The 16,014-nt window shown below is 45.6% G+C and overlaps 1 protein-coding gene across 3 annotated transcripts in view; it reads right to left on the bottom strand.

Annotated features, from left to right (window-relative positions):
* Positions 1-16,014, bottom strand: part of LOC135506998 (mineralocorticoid receptor-like) — a 104,266-nt gene that overhangs the window by 19,487 nt on the left and 68,765 nt on the right. For all 3 annotated transcript variants that reach the window (XM_064926457.1, XM_064926456.1, XM_064926458.1), the window contains exons 4-6: positions 9,318-9,434; positions 7,996-8,349; positions 6,024-6,168 (exon numbers count right to left, since the gene is read on the bottom strand). In XM_064926457.1, coding sequence (XP_064782529.1) covers positions 6,024-6,168; positions 7,996-8,349; positions 9,318-9,434 — 616 coding nt within the window. The remainder of the gene's footprint in view (positions 1-6,023; positions 6,169-7,995; positions 8,350-9,317; positions 9,435-16,014) is intronic.

Genomic DNA, 16,014 nt, shown 5'->3' with positions numbered 1-16,014 from the left:
TCCATTTCCTAATAATTGCTTCCACAGTTGATTTCTTCAAACCAAGCTGCTTACCTATTGCAGATTGTCTTCCCAGCCTGGTGCAGGTCTACAACTTTGTTTCTGGTGTCCTTTGACAGCTCTTTGGTCTTGGCCATAGTGGAGTTTGGAATGTGACTGAGGTTGTGGACAGGTGTCTTTTTTATACTGATAACAAGTTCAAACAGGTGGCATTAATACAGGTAACAAGTGGAGGACAGGAGTCTCTTAAAGAAGTTACAGGTCTGTGAGAGCCAGAAATCTTGCTTGGTTGTAGGTGACCAAATATTTATTTTCCACCATAATTTGCAAATAAATTCATAAAATCCTACAATGTGATTTTCTGGATTTTTTTTCTCATTTTGTCTGTCATAGTTGAAGTGTACCTATGATGAAAATTACAGGCCTCATCTTTTTAAGTGGGAGAACTTGCACAATTGGTGGCTGACTAAATACTTTTTTGCCCCACTGTATATCCATGAAACGGTCAACATCCCCAAAACACTGACTCATCCATAAAAAAACTCTGTACATTTCCCACCATCCACCACATGATAACATACAACATATTTGTGTCCACACACACACACACACACACACACATACTACTGCGCCTCAACCCTTTGGAACATCTTTCCACATAGTTTATTCTATTCGCTGAGATAGGATGAGTTGAGAGCCAAATTCCTCTAGAGTGCAGAGCACTGAGCACACACACAGTAACACAACGCAGATGACTTAGCTGCTTCAGTACGCTGTGTAAAGGCTGGGTAAGACTTACTGCATCACCCCAGTCATGGTACATGAAAACACACACACAGTAACACAACGCAGATGACTTAGCTGCTTCAGTACGCTGTGTAAAGGCTGGGAAAGACTTACTGCATCACCCCAGTCATGGTACATGAAAACACACACACAGGAACACAACGCAGATGACTTAGCTGCTTCAGTACGCTGTGTAAAGGCTGGGTAAGACTTACTGCATCACCCCAGTCATGGTACATGAACACACACACACAGGAACACAACGCAGATGACTTAGCTGCTTCAGTACGCTGTGTAAAGGCTGGGAAAGACTTACTGCATCACCCCAGTCATGGTACATGAACACACACACACAGTAACACAACGCAGATGACTTAGCTGCTTCAGTACGCTGTGTAAAGGCTGGGTAAGACTTACTGCATCACCCCAGTCATGGTACATGAACACACACACACAGTAACACAACGCAGATGACTTAGCTGCTTCAGTACGCTGTGTAAAGGCTGGGTAAGACTTACTGCATCACCCCAGTCATGGTACATGAAAACACACACACACAGTAACACAACGCAGATGACTTAGCTGCTTCAGTACGCTGTGTAAAGGCTGGGTAAGACTTACTGCATCACCCCAGTCATGGTACATGAAAACACACACACACACTAGCATACACACTCCGTCCTAAACTGTCACTCACACACCATATCAGAGAAGTTGATCTCAATCCTGTCAACGTGCAGAAACACCAACCAACAACAACAGGGGAACAGGGTAGAGTAGGTTGGGTCGGATGGAGAGGGAGAGCTAATGAGCAATGTGTTATGCAGATGCTGCAAATCCCAGGGAATTATGGGTTTTGGAAGCCACCTTCTCCACTTTAAATCACCCATCATGTCGAGACTCGAATAATGAAATGCAAGCGGTGTGGCTCCACTTGAAAGGGAGTTCACCATAGGGGCTGCATAGCAAATGGCACCCCATGTCCTATTTAGTGCACTACTTCTGACCAGAGCCCTATGGGGGCTAGGGTGCGATTTGGGAGGCAACTCATTTGATACTACTGCAGAAACCACATAGTAACACTAGGACAGAGGGAGATTCTGCTCTGGATAGAACCGGTCTTAACATTCTGAAACAGATTTGCAGCAACAAGGGAGAATTGGTGCATATGTTCTCATTATAAGCATAAAGCAGGTTTAAAATACTAATTAGTACAATTAGTTTATTGTATACGATGTACATCTGGCTGCACGAGGCTTGGTTTAGCTGAGTGTGTCTCGTTCTCTTTGTCTGACTTTGTCTGACTTAAGAACATATGAAAAAATGTATGTGTTTTAGGAGTAGCATTGTGTTGGAGTTCTGCAAACTGCAATTAATTATTGGGAGAACCTTGGGTCTGAGTTATAAAAAGTATCTACATATTTTGTCTGAAATCAATTTTGCTGAATCATTGCCCAAAATGAGAAGAAACCCACTGCCCCTGGTTTTTCTCTCTCTGGCTCTTACCGTTGCCATGGAGAGATTCAGGAAGCAAGAGCAAGGACGTAGAAAGTCAGACTCACTTCACTGATGTGAATATCCCTGATAGACAGAGCAACTACAACTCTATAACCCCCACTTAAAATACACTAGTTTGTATTGGGAGTTGTTTTTCTTGGTCACTGGGTATTATTGGCAAACGTCTTTCAGAGTCTTGTTTATACCTCTATCTTCTGTCCTCTTGGGTCAAGAAGGAACTTTGCATGACCTTCTTGGCCGCCCTCCTCTGTCAATCGCTACAGTTTAGGTCTAGATGCACCCACTACGGGCCCAAAATTTGGAACAATTGTTTTAATAGAGCTATTGCAAGCTATTATCAAACGTTAATGCATAAATTAAGTTTAAAGAGCCACTGAACACAGATTGGCACGTGTTTTTTTCTGTTGCTCATTAGATGAGATTTCAGTCTTGGAAGTGTGTTCCTGACCGATTCTGCATTTGGTTAATGTTTGTCCCCCATGAGACACTGTAGATGCAAAAGCCTATTTCACTTCCTCATAATCCCTGGAATAAAACTCAAGAAATCTTTCATACATTTTTATGTTTATGCCAACAATGTTTTAGTAGTGAAATGTTACATCTAAGGTATTTGGTGCAGTATTTCTCAAGTAAAGAATGTGTTGTCTTATGTAAACAAAGTCAGAGTTGCTGGGTAGGTCTGTCTCACTGTCTATGCTACTGGATAGACAGCAATCACTGCAGCTGTTCACCCCATGTTAATGGGCAAATGGACAAATCACCAAATCAAAACACAACCTTCATTTACATGTGACGCACAGCGGTTCCAAACTCCATTTTAGACGAGACTGACTTTATGACAAATTATCCTATTTACACGTTGTAGTCAATTTTGACACTAGAATAACCGTTTCTGACTCATATTTGAAGGCAGTCGCTCTTTTTAATTTAGATGTATTTGTCTTTGACATCAAGCACATTTTGTCTTTTTGTTGTTCTCTCAATCAGTAGACCTAACTGAATTAGGGTGAAAAATTCAAGTGGGTGGACTATCCAGCTCCAGGCAATCAATTCATTAAACAATGTCAAGACAAGGAAGTCACTAAAGGAGCCATAGAAATCATACAGTTAACAAACTGCTTCCTCCTCGAGGACTAGAGATGAACAAACTGCTTCCTCCTCGAGGACTAGAGATGAACAAACTGCTTCCTCCTCGAGGACTAGAGATGAACAAACGTGGAGAAAGTATGGATTGTTTGATATACTGATGCTGTTAACAGACGGGCAGAACATAAGACCAAGACAGACGGGCAGACCATAAGACCAAGACAAACGGGCAGACCATAAGACCAAGACAGACGGGCAGACCATAAGACCAAGACAGACGGGCAGACCATAAGACCAAGACAAACGGGCAGACCATAAGACCAAGACAAACGGGCAGACCATAAGACCAAGACAGACGGGCAGACCATAAGACCAAGACAGACGGGCAGACCATAAGACCAAGACAGACGGGCAGACCATAAGACCAAGACAGACGGGCAGACCATAAGACCAAGACAGACGGGCAGACCATAAGACCAAGACAGACGGGCAGACCATAAGACCAAGACAGACGGGCAGACCATAAGACCAAGACAGACGGGCAGACCATAAGACCAAGACAGACGGGCAGACCATAAGACCAAGACAGACGGGCAGACCATAAGACCAAGACAGACGGGCAGACCATAAGACCAAGACAGACGGGCAGACCATAAGACCAAGACAGACGGGCAGACCATAAGACCAAGACAGACGGGCAGACCATAAGACCAAGACAAACGGGCAGACCATAAGACCAAGACAAACGGGCAGACCATAAGACCAAGACAAACGGGCAGACCATAAGACCAAGACAAACGGGCAGACCATAAGACCAAGACAAACGGGCAGACCATAAGACCAAGACAAACGGGCAGACAAAGGTAGGCCGACAGACAGTTTGGGCGATAGAGTAGCTTCCCTACTCTAAACGTCTCCTATAGAGACAGACGGGTTGGTTTCTCTACTCTATAGGCCGACAGACGGGTTGGTTTCTCTACTCTATAGGCCGACAGACGGGTTGGTTTCTCTACTCTATAGGCCGACAGACGGGTTGGTTTCTCTACTCTATAGGCCGACAGACTGGTTGGTTTCTCTACTCTATAGGCCGACAGACGGGTTGGTTTCTCTACTCTATAGGCCGACAGACGGGTTGGTTTCTCTACTCTATAGGCCGACAGACTGGTTGGTTTCTCTACTCTATAGGCCGACAGACGGGTTGGTTTCTCTACTCTATAGGCCGACAGACGGGTTGGTTTCTCTACTCTATAGGCCGACAGACGGGTTGGTTTCTCTACTCTATAGGCCGACAGACGTTTGGTTTCTCTACTATATAGGCCGACAGACGGTTTGGTTTCTCTACTATATAGGCCGACAGACGGGTTGGTTTCTCTAACCTATAGGCCGACAGACGGGTTGGTTTCTCTACTCTATAGGCCGACAGACGGGTTGGTTTCTCTACTCTATAGGCCGACAGACGGGTTGGTTTCTCTACTCTATAGGCCGACAGACGGGTTGGTTTCTCTACTCTATAGGCCGACAAACGGGTTGGTTTCTCTACTCTATAGGCCGACAGACGGGTTGGTTTCTCTACTCTATAGGCCGACAGACGGGTTGGTTTCTCTACTCTATAGGCCGACAGACGGGTAGGTTTCTCTACTCTATAGGCCGACAGACGGGTTCATTTCGTTACACGTCTCTATCTCTACAGGGACATGCTTTTGCCTTCCTCCTAACTGGGGACCTTGGCATGATACCATGGTCAGTCACTGACACACTGAGGATAGTAGGGACACTAGGGTGACATGCAGGTTTTCGTGACAGAGCACTGGACATTCCAGCCGACATCCAGGCCATGCAGTAAATCAAGTTGGTGTAGGTTACTTCTCATGGGGATTGTCACCCAGAATACCTGGACCATCTGTCACTCAGACAGGCAGTTCCACTGTAACTGCGTCACACACAGGCGTTTCAGAAGGTCTTAGAATCTACTGTAGGTAACATTATGATCATGGATGGAATTAGTTAAATGATAGAATGTAACTTTCTCATTTTACTTAACATGTAATGGCATTGCATCCAAACATACTTGGTCTCTGTAATAACTTCACGATTGTCTGTCTGTCTTTTTGTGTGTGTGTCCCAAAAAACATTGGATTAAAGTCCTTCTTTTACAAAATCAAATAAGCCAACTATCAATTCCACTCCATCTGGGTGTGATGCACTTTCCCCATCCACCTGTAGGGGCCAGTATTCTCCCTCAGCCCTGGACCTGTCCAGGTCCCATACCATTACCCTCCACTTCAATGCACCAGTCATGCACCACAGCTCCAATACGCAGCTGCCCCATATACATTTCCTCTTCCTGTTCTCCTGTTCAAATATATTAGAGCGGATCACATGCCCCATTGACTCTCCGCTCTGATCAACTGTGCTCTGGGGATCGAGGAGCCGTTTCGGTACAAAAGCCTTTGCTTTAGGGAGCAGGGTCCAACTTTCAGTCAGAAGATACTGAGCAGTTTTTTTCAAGCCCGTCGTCGCTCAGAGAAGTAGGAGAAACTATGGACTTGCCGTTTGGCTTTTTGTTTTCTGAATACTGCATATCTGTAAATTGTGGTGAGCGAGACGACTAGGCCGGTGGTAGACAGACTTACTCGTTGAAGACGAGGTCGGGGGCGAAGTAGAGCATCTGTCCGTTGGTGTGTTTGTAGGACCTCCAGCTGAGACTGAAGGAGGACAGACACATCCAAGAGTACTGGATCAGGGTGATTTGGTCCTCTATGGGCAGGCCCCGGAAACCTGGGAGAGAGAGAGAGGACCATTATTGATGTGATATGTTCCTGCATGTTTGATTTGGCAATGAAAGTCCCTGACATCCACTGCTAATGAAGGCTATTGAATTGAATCGAGGGGACTGATGGGAAGGGACACGGTGAGAGGTAGTGAGTCTTACATTGAATACAGTAGTGAATGCAGGACCAGTGACATACCTAGAGAGACACCGGTACAGCAACCCATGAGGCATTCACCCAGTCTTTCCTCTGTGTGTGTGTGTATGCATATGGCAAGGTGCCTAGGAGCACCAATATTTGTTCAGACATGAACAAACCACTGCAGAGTATTCACCCGGTGTTGTTTTGTTTTACACAAAATCCCCCAAGGCTTCTAATTATTGGCCTTGTTGTCTATGTGGGCCCTTAAATAGACTAACGGGAAAGTTGCCAATCTCTCACTCCGACTTTATACAGAGCATTACATATGAACTCTGCCTCATTCTATAATGCAGAGTCCCAACGAGGATGCCAATGCTGCAACTGAAAGTGACTGATCACAGCTTAGGTACTATTCCAGGCTTTGCATGTCAGTTGTCAACCATGCAGCCGCTGCCAAGCCCACGATATGTTACGGTATCAATTCATTGTTGAATTAGTGTGCGGGTTGTATTGCTGGCTACGCCTGTGGCTTTTTAAAAAAGGACTCAAAGCTCTTGATTCAAATAACCAGCTTACTGTACATCAATGGTGCTCCCTGGAAGAATCTATAGCTGGGTCTAAGATGCTTATTAAAAGATTAACTTTTGGGTCGCCCATCAAGGTGCTTGAGGACTGAAGACACTCAACAAGTCAATAGTTTACAGTGACGACAGTACAGGATGCTGCACACAGCATATACTAGGCTTCCTGTGTACTGTGACACTGGACTGTCCAGTACAAGGCTTGTTTATAGTCTACAGCAGCCATGTAGCGCAAAGCAGTCTGCCTTATTAGAGTCTTCTGGAGTTGAGTTTCTGAGCTTCTATTAGCAGAGCTAAGTCCAAATGTAAACTGAATGCCGTGGAACTTTCAAAGTCAGAGACTCAGAGAGGGACAGGGGAGAGAGAGGGGCTGGTTTCCACCTACTGTGTCTGCCTTTCTATTTATACGCCCGGATACTGCAAGCAGACACCCTGGAAGAGGTATCAAGTATTTGCAATACAGCGAATTAAACGGCATCAAAGAGGTGACTGTAAGGCATCTTTTGAATATTTCACCAACTGACAGTTTTTAGGAACTTACCTCTTTTTAAAAAAAACAAATGGTATATTAAAGTAAAATTTTCCGTAAACGAGTTCGATTTACATTATTTATAAAAGGCTGATGAATGTAAATTAGCTCTGTTTCCAAATCTTGATTACATTTTGGCTTTAAATAGGATGCTATCTCTAATCTCATTAAAGCATTGCGGAATAATTTCCTAACGAGATCGGGAAAATTACTGCCGAATATATTCAGAAGGCGCAAATGTTAATAATACCACACCATGTCAAAATATCCCTGGAGTATAAAATACATGATAGGAGAAATCACTAACAGCCAATACGCCCACTCGAGATTTACCCATATCTCTGCCCCCAAGCATTTAGAACGGAATAGGCTCTGAATAAGTTGACTCTAGACATGTATCTGTTTCTGATGTCCCCATCAAAGATTACTATATAGGAAATGAAGCGCCACTTCCTTACATCTGTACCGCCCAATCCCATCCAGAACCCCCATTTCTGTCTAACCTGGAAGTAGTTTGGCCTCCTTCAACAAAGCTATCAAAAATATTAGGGAAAAAAAGGATGATACTGTATTTCACTCTAACCTGGAAGTACTTTGGCCCACTTGACCACGCGGATCATCTGTTTCCCAGCCAGCTGGTTGAGGCTGGACAGCAGGTGGTCGGTGGTGTCAGGCTGGGTGTTGTCGTAGCCCGCAAACACCACCTCTGGCTCAATCAGCTCCAACACGCTGCAGATGGAGGGGGGCAGGTAGGGGGTCACCAGCCCCCCTCCAGGGCCGTGGGGCACCAGGGCGTTAGTGGGGCTGGTGCTCAGCTCCTTCTCTCCTGAGGACAAATACCCCCCTCCGGATCCAGGGCACGTCTGCCCCCCCTCCTTGGTGGGGGTCGAGTCTTCGTTCACACCCTTCAGCTTGCCTAGCTTCTTAGACTTCCGCGCTGTAGGGAGGAAGAGAGAATGACGCTCCAACTTAAAGTACAACTTACCGTGCATTGTGGGGTTCTGTTGACAGAGAGCATGTAAAGTAGTGTACGTACTGAAGTAGCTACAAATATTCAAGCTGTATTTGAGCTCAACTTTGTTTGGCAATTGTTGGACTTTTGGAAGCTAAGTGTCATGTTGACCATACCATAGGGCGGTGTACAATTGGCCCAGCTTCGCTAGGGGAGGGTGTGGCTAGGGGAGGGTGTGGCTAGGGGAGGGTGTGGCTAGGGGAGGGTGTGGCTAGGGGAGGGTGTGGCTAGGGGAGGGTGTGGCTAGGGGAGGGTGTGGCTAGGGGAGGGTGTCATTGTAAAATAAGAATTTGTTCTTAACTTACTTGCCTAGTTAAAGGTTAAATCAAATTCAAATAGAAATCAAAGTGCCGATAAAATATTCTGTTTGTCAGATGTAGGATATCTTGAGCACTCCTAACAGAACTGTTTTCTGCCTCTCTCCAGGGTAACTTTGAGGGAAAGTATGTTAGGAAATGAATCAGGATTTGGAGACTGTCCACCTTTGACAAAGTACAGTAAGGAAAACATTTGTTCTGTATATTGCAATAGCACTAAAACGGAAAACCTTTCTTGCTGTATAAGCAAGTCTATTTTGGTTCCCAGGCCATATCCAAACTCTGTATCACACGTTAATATTGGCCTTCAAACTTGGCTGTGGATTCTGTAATGATACAAAGTCTCAGAGTAGCACCAATTTGACTCCACACACTAACCCTCAACTTTGTTTTTACGGTCCTACAACGAGTCGGGGCACCAACATATTGAACCCGCCTATGATCAGACTAGGAATCTGATTGGCCGCTCAGCAATAATAGCCGTTTGTCCTAGAAAGCTCCCATTTCCTTAGAATAGGGTGTTATTTCGGATGCATCGGTTCAGATTTAGGATATCTGGCATTTATGATTCCGTACCTCCGAGATTCATCCCGGCTTGGAGACACTTCCGTACTCGACAGGCAGGACAGTTTTTCCTCCGGATCTTATCGATGATACAGTCATTTCTTCCGGCACACAGGTAGTTGTGCTGGCCTTAACACACACACAGACAGGAAGACAGGAAGTTTAATAGTGAGCCGAACGCTGAGAGACAAGACAGCAGGAAGCTGAAACATATGGAGGACAATAGGATAACTTACAGATGTAGGATCTTAATTTGATCACCCTATTGCAGGAAAACGTTGTGTACTTAATGTTTAAAAATGCTTCTGAAGTTATTTAGACTGACACTTTAGATTTGATTTTCCCGAACAAACATTTTATCAACTCCAACAAAAATGTCCATTAATTATAATCAACATAATCGTTGAAATCCTGTTGGCGGGATTATTTTCCTGCTGTAGACAACTGGCTCAAATTAAGATCCTACATCTGTACTCAAATGCATTGGAGTGTTTCCATAATATACTGTAACAACCTAAAATACCAAGAAATCTTGATACCTTAAGCCATTCTTGCACACAGACATATACAGTACATATACTGAGGATTTCCTCAACTGGCCAGTATGGTGATATGAATACTACATCATAGAAACGTAGGCTTTAGAATTGATTGCACATAACATAAAATGGGAGTATTCCACTAGAACTATAAATGGTTACTAATGGTGTCTCTGTATGGTACAGGGGTACTATATCTAAACACGTGTGGTTGGCTGAGGCATTGGTTGTGTGTGTGTGTGCCTGCGCGCAGCCCGTTTGTGTGTCTCTCTCTCTCTCTCTCTCTCTGACTAGTGCCTGGGCTGCTCCAGTCTTTGACAGTGACGCGAACAGGCAGAGAATCCCCCTCTGCCTCCCTGCCTAGCCCACAGCTAAACCAAATGATCTCCTGTTTCAGAGAGCCAGCTTCCGCTCCACTGGACCAGCACTGTACGTCTCCTCTTCATCTCCTCTATTCACCCCTCTTCTTTTCCTCTCTACACCGCCAGCCTCTGAGTGCCACACGCACCCCCACACACACATTCGTTCCCCAGGCCAGGGTCGGCCAGCTCAGCGCGCCTGCGCCGCACCACGGAAGCCATACATACACACACAAACACACACATTGACCCGAGCTATGGCCTGAAAACCTTCACTATGGTATGTCACAGCCACAGGAAGTGGCCAAGCGAGATGCACCGAGTACAGACAGAAAACAGGATACAGTGACTTTAGTTCATTCCATTTCATCTGATGATGATAAAGTCTGTCTATGAAAGTGGGCGTCTGCGTACGTGCCACAGGAGGTTGGTGGGACCTTAATTGGGGAGGACGGGCTCGTGGTAATGGCTGGAGCGGAATCAGTGGAACGGTATCAAACACATTGTTTCCAGGTGTTTGATGCCATTCCATTTGCTCCATATCAGCCATTATTATGAGCCGTCCTCCCCTCAGCAGCCTCCACTGGTACATGTATGTGTGTTTTTGTGTGAGTGCCTACTGTACGTGTGTACCTGCATGCATGCACGTTTCTGAGCATGTGTGCCGGGAGTGTTGGCATGCAAGCGAATTGCTGCATTGGCCTTCTGTGTGCATGCATGCATAACTGTTCGTCAATGTACAGTATGTGTGACCATACCGTGTGTGTGTGTGTGTGTGTGAAGTTGCACAGTGTGTCTGTAGTCTGATCTCTGCCAGGAGAGGAGAGGAGAGGAGGCAGCTGTAGCTAGGTCTAGCTCCCTCCAGTCCTCCACTATTTCTGTCTAAATCACATGACTCTTACATAAGCCCATTTTTCTTGCTCTAAAAAACAGTAAACTGCGACACAGGAAATGCACAACGCTAACCCCCCCCCCTGCCCTCTTCCCGCCCCCTCACTGGATGGTTCAGAACTTGTCTTGGAGCCCTTCTATCCAGTGTCCAGCTCATTCCCATGAATCCTGTTAATCATTGTCAGGAAGTTACACACTCTAAATTGTGTGTACATGTACAGTATTTAGTTTGTTCCTGTTTGTATTGGTGGATGAGTGTGGATTTTATGTTTCTCAACATTTACAAAAGGTGTGTTTGCTGATAAGTGATGAATCCCTTTTCCAGGGATTTAGCCCCGTACACTTTATATGAACTGGAAAAATATTGTTTATCCTCATCGGCTCTACAGAGAATCTATTCGTTCACATACTTAGAAACTCAACTTACTCTAACAGATTTCCACATTTCCAGATTCATCACCTAGTCCTCAACTATAATAAATATGAAGATGGCGCCGGAGGGGAAGGCTGCCGTCTTATTGGCTCTTAACCAAGCATGCTATTTTGTTTGTTTTTTCATAACTTGTTTTGTACATAATGTTGCTGCTACGGTCTCTTAAGACCGAGAAGAGCTTTTGGACAGCAGAACTGCGATTACTCGCCTCAGATTAGATGACGAGTTTTTCTTCATTGAGTCAGACGGGAGGGAGATACTACAGACACCCGACCAAGCCCAGCTTTCGCTGGAGAAGGAAACTGAGATTTCACGGAAAAAGATCAGGGTGCCTTGTGAAGATCAGGCAAGGAGTGGCTAATCTGCCTTTGCCTTCTGTCCTGCTAGCTAACTTTCAATCGCTGGAAAATAAATGGGACGAACTGAAAGCATGTATATCCTACCAACGAGACATTAAAAACTGTAATATCTTGTGTTTCACCGAGTCGTGGCTGAATGACGACATTAAGAACATACAGCTGACGGGTTATACACTATCAGCAGGATCGAACAGCAGCCTCTGCTAAGACACAGGGCGGGAGCCTATGTATATATTTAAACAGCTGGTGCATGATATCTAAGGAAGTCTCATCTGAGGTAGAGCATCATGATAACCTGTAGACCACATTATGTACCTACAGAGTTTTCATCTGTATTTGTCGTAGCCGTCTACATACCACCACAGACCGATGCTGGGACTAAAACCGCACTGAGCTGTACACCGCCATAAGCAAACAGGAAAATGTTCATCCGGAGGCGGAGCTCCTAGTAGCCTGGGACTTTAATGCAGGGAAACTTAAATCAGTTTTACCTAATTTCTATCAGCATGATAAATGTGCAACCAGAGGGGGGAAAAAATTCTAGACCCCCTTTACTCTACACAGAAGTGTACAAAGCTCTCCCTCGCCCTCCATTTGTCAAATCTGACCATAATTCTATCCTCCTGATTCCTGCTTTCAAGCAAAAATTAAAGCAGGGAGCACCAGTGATTCGGTCTATTAAAAAAGTGGTCGGATGAAGCAGATGCTAATCTACAGGACTGGTTTGCTAACACAGACTGGAATATATTCCGGGATTCTTCCGATGGCATTGAGTACACCAATTCAGTCACCAGCTTCTTCAGGCAGAAATTTGCATCCTGTAGCTCCAACTCCAAAAAGTTCTGGGACACTGAAGTCCATGGAGAACAAGAGCACCTCCTCCCAGCTGCCCACTGCACTGAGGCTAGGTAACATGGTCACCACCAATAAATCCATGATTATCAAACTTCAACAAGCATTTCTCAACGGCTGGCCAAGCCAACTCCAACCTCGGCCAACAGCCCCCCTGGACCTGTACAAATCAGCTGGGCTTGACAATCTGGACCCTCTATTTCTGAAACTATCCGCCGCCATTGTCGCAACCCCTATTACCAGCCTGTTCAACCTCTTTCATATCGTCTGAGATCCCCAAGGATTGGAAAGCTGCCGCAGTCATCCCCCTCTTCAAAGGGGGAGACACCCTGGACCCAAACTGTTACAGACCTATATCCATCCTGCCCTGCCTATCTAAGGTCTTCGAAAGCCAAGTCAACAAACAGGTCACTGACCATCTCGAATCCCACCGTACCTTCTCCGCTGTGCAATCTGGTTTCCGAGCCGGTCACGGGTGCACCTCAGCCACACTCAAGGTACTAAACGATATCATAACCACCATCGATAAAAGACAGTACTGTGCAGCCGTCTTCATCGACCTTGCCAAGGCTTTCGACTCTGTCAATCACCATATTCTTATCGGCAGACTCAGTAGCCTTCGTTTTTCTGATGACTGCCTTGCCTGGTTCACCAACTACTTTGCAGACAGAGTTCAGTGTGTCAAATTGGGGGGGGCATGCTGTCCGGTCCTCTGGCAGTCTCTATGGGGGTGCCACAGGTTTCAATTCTCGGGCCGACTCTTATCTCTGTATATATCAATGATGTTGCTTTTGCTGCGGGCGATTTACTGATCCACCTCTACGCAGACGACACCATTCTGTATACTTCCAGCCTGTCCTTGGACACTGTGCTATCTAACCTCCAAACAAGCTTCAATGCCATACAACACTCCTTCCGTGGCCTCCAACTGCTCTTAAACGCTAGTAAAACCAAATGTATGCTTTTCAACCGTTCGCTGACTGCACCCGCACGCCTGACTAGCATCACCACCCTGGATGATTCCGACCTTGAATATGTGGACCTCTATAAGTACCTAGGTGTCTGGATAGACCGTAAACTCTCCTTCCAGACTCATATTAAACATCTCCAATCGAAAATCAAATCTAGAGTCGGCTTTCTATTCCGCAACAAAGCCTCCTTCACTCACTCAGCCAAACTTACCCTAGTAAAACTGACTATCCTACCGATCCTCAACTTCGGCGATGTCATCTACAAAATAGCTTCCAACACTCTACTCAGCAAACTGGATGCAGTTTATCACAGTGCCATCCGTTTTGTTACTAAAGCACCTCACACCACCCACCACTGCGACCTGTATGCTCTAGTCGGCTGGCCCTCGCTACATATTCGTCGCCAGACCCACTGGCTCCAGGTCATCTACAAGTCCATGCTAGGTAAAGCTCCGCCTTATCTCAGTTCACTGGTCACGATGGCAACACCCACCCGGTGCACGCGCTCCAGCAGGTGTATCTCACTGATCATCACTAAAGCCAATACCTCATTTGGCAGCCTTTCGTTCCAGTTCTCTGCTGCCTGTGACTGGAACGAATTGCAAAAATGGCTGAAGTTGGAGACTTATCTCCCTCACCAACTTCAAACATCTGCTATCTGAGCAGCTAACCGATCGCTACAGCTGTACATAGTCTATCGGTAAATAGCCCACCCAATTTTACCTACCTCATCCCCATACTGTTTTTATTCATTTACTTTTCTGCTCATTTGCACACCAATATCTCTACCTGTACATGACCATCTGATCATTTATCACTCCAGTGTTAATCTGCAAAATTGTAATTATTCGCCTACCTCCTCATGCCTTTTGCACACAATGTATATAGACTCTTTTTTTCTACTGTGTTATTGACTTGTTAATTGTTTACTCAATGTGTAACTCTGTTGTCTGTTCACACTGCTATGCTTTATCTTGGCCAGGTCGCAGTTGCAAATGAGAACTTGTTCTCAACTAGCCTACCTGGTTAAGTAAAGGTGAATTTTTTTTTAAATTAAAAAAATAAGTGCATCAAGGACGTCATCCCCACAGTGCCTGTATGTACATACCCCAATCAAAAGCCATGGATTACATGCAACATTCGCACAGAGCTAAAGGGTAGAGCTGCCGTTTTCAAGAAGTGGGACTCTAACTCTGAAGCTTATAAGAAATCCTGCTATGCCATCTGACGAACCATCAAACAGGCAAAGCATCAATACAGGACTAAGATCGAATCGTATTACACCGGCTCCGACACTTGTCGCATGTGGCAGGGCTTGCAAACTATTACAGACTTCAAAGGGAAGCACAGCTGAGACATGCCCAGTGACATGAGCCTATCAGACGAGCTAAATAACTTCTATGCTCACTTCGAGGCAAGTAACACTGAAACATGCATGAGAGCACTAGCTGTACCGAAAGACTTTGATCATGCTCTCAGTAGCCAATGTGAGTAAGACTTTTCAACAGGTCAACATTCACAAGGCTGCAGGGCCAGACGGATTACCAGGACATGTACTCCGAGCATGCGCTAACCAACTGGCAAGTGTCTTCACTGACATTTTCAATCTCAGTGTTTTTGAGCAAAGAGACTAAGGTAACCTGCCTAAATGACTACAGACCCATAGCACTCACGTCTGTAGACATGAAATGCTTTGAAAGGCTGGTCATGGCTCACATCAACATTCTCCCAGAAACCCTAGACCCACTCCAATTTGCATACCACACCAACAAATCCACAGATAATGCAATCTATTCCACTACACACTTCCCTTTCACACCTGGACAAAAGGAACACCTACGTGAGAATGCTATTCATTGACTACAGCTCAGCGTTCAACACCATAGTGCCCTCAAAGCTCATCACTAAGCTAAAGACCCTGGGACTAAACACGTCCGTCTGCAAATGGATCCTGGACTTGCTGACGGGCCGCCCCCAGGTGGTAAGGGTAGGTAACAACACATTCGCCACGCTGATCCTCAACACAGGGCCCCTTGGTTGCATGCTCAGTCCCCTCCTGTACTCCCTGTCCACTCATCACTGCCATGCCAGGCGTGACTCCAACACCATCATTAAGTTTGCTGATGACAACAGTGGTAGGCCTGATCACCGACAATGATGAGACAGCCTATAGGGAAGAGGTCATGGACCTGACCGTGTGGTGCAAGGACAACCTCTCCCTCAACGTGATCAAGACAAAGGAGATGATTGTGGACAACAGGAAAAGGAGGACCGAGCACGCCCCCATTCTCATTGACGGGGCTGT

Source organism: Oncorhynchus masou, chromosome 20 (assembly GCF_036934945.1).
Source record: "Oncorhynchus masou masou isolate Uvic2021 chromosome 20, UVic_Omas_1.1, whole genome shotgun sequence".
Classification (NCBI taxonomy): domain Eukaryota; kingdom Metazoa; phylum Chordata; class Actinopteri; order Salmoniformes; family Salmonidae; genus Oncorhynchus; species Oncorhynchus masou.
Note: the sequence above shows the minus strand (reverse complement) of the source record. Positions and strands in the feature narration are given on the sequence as shown.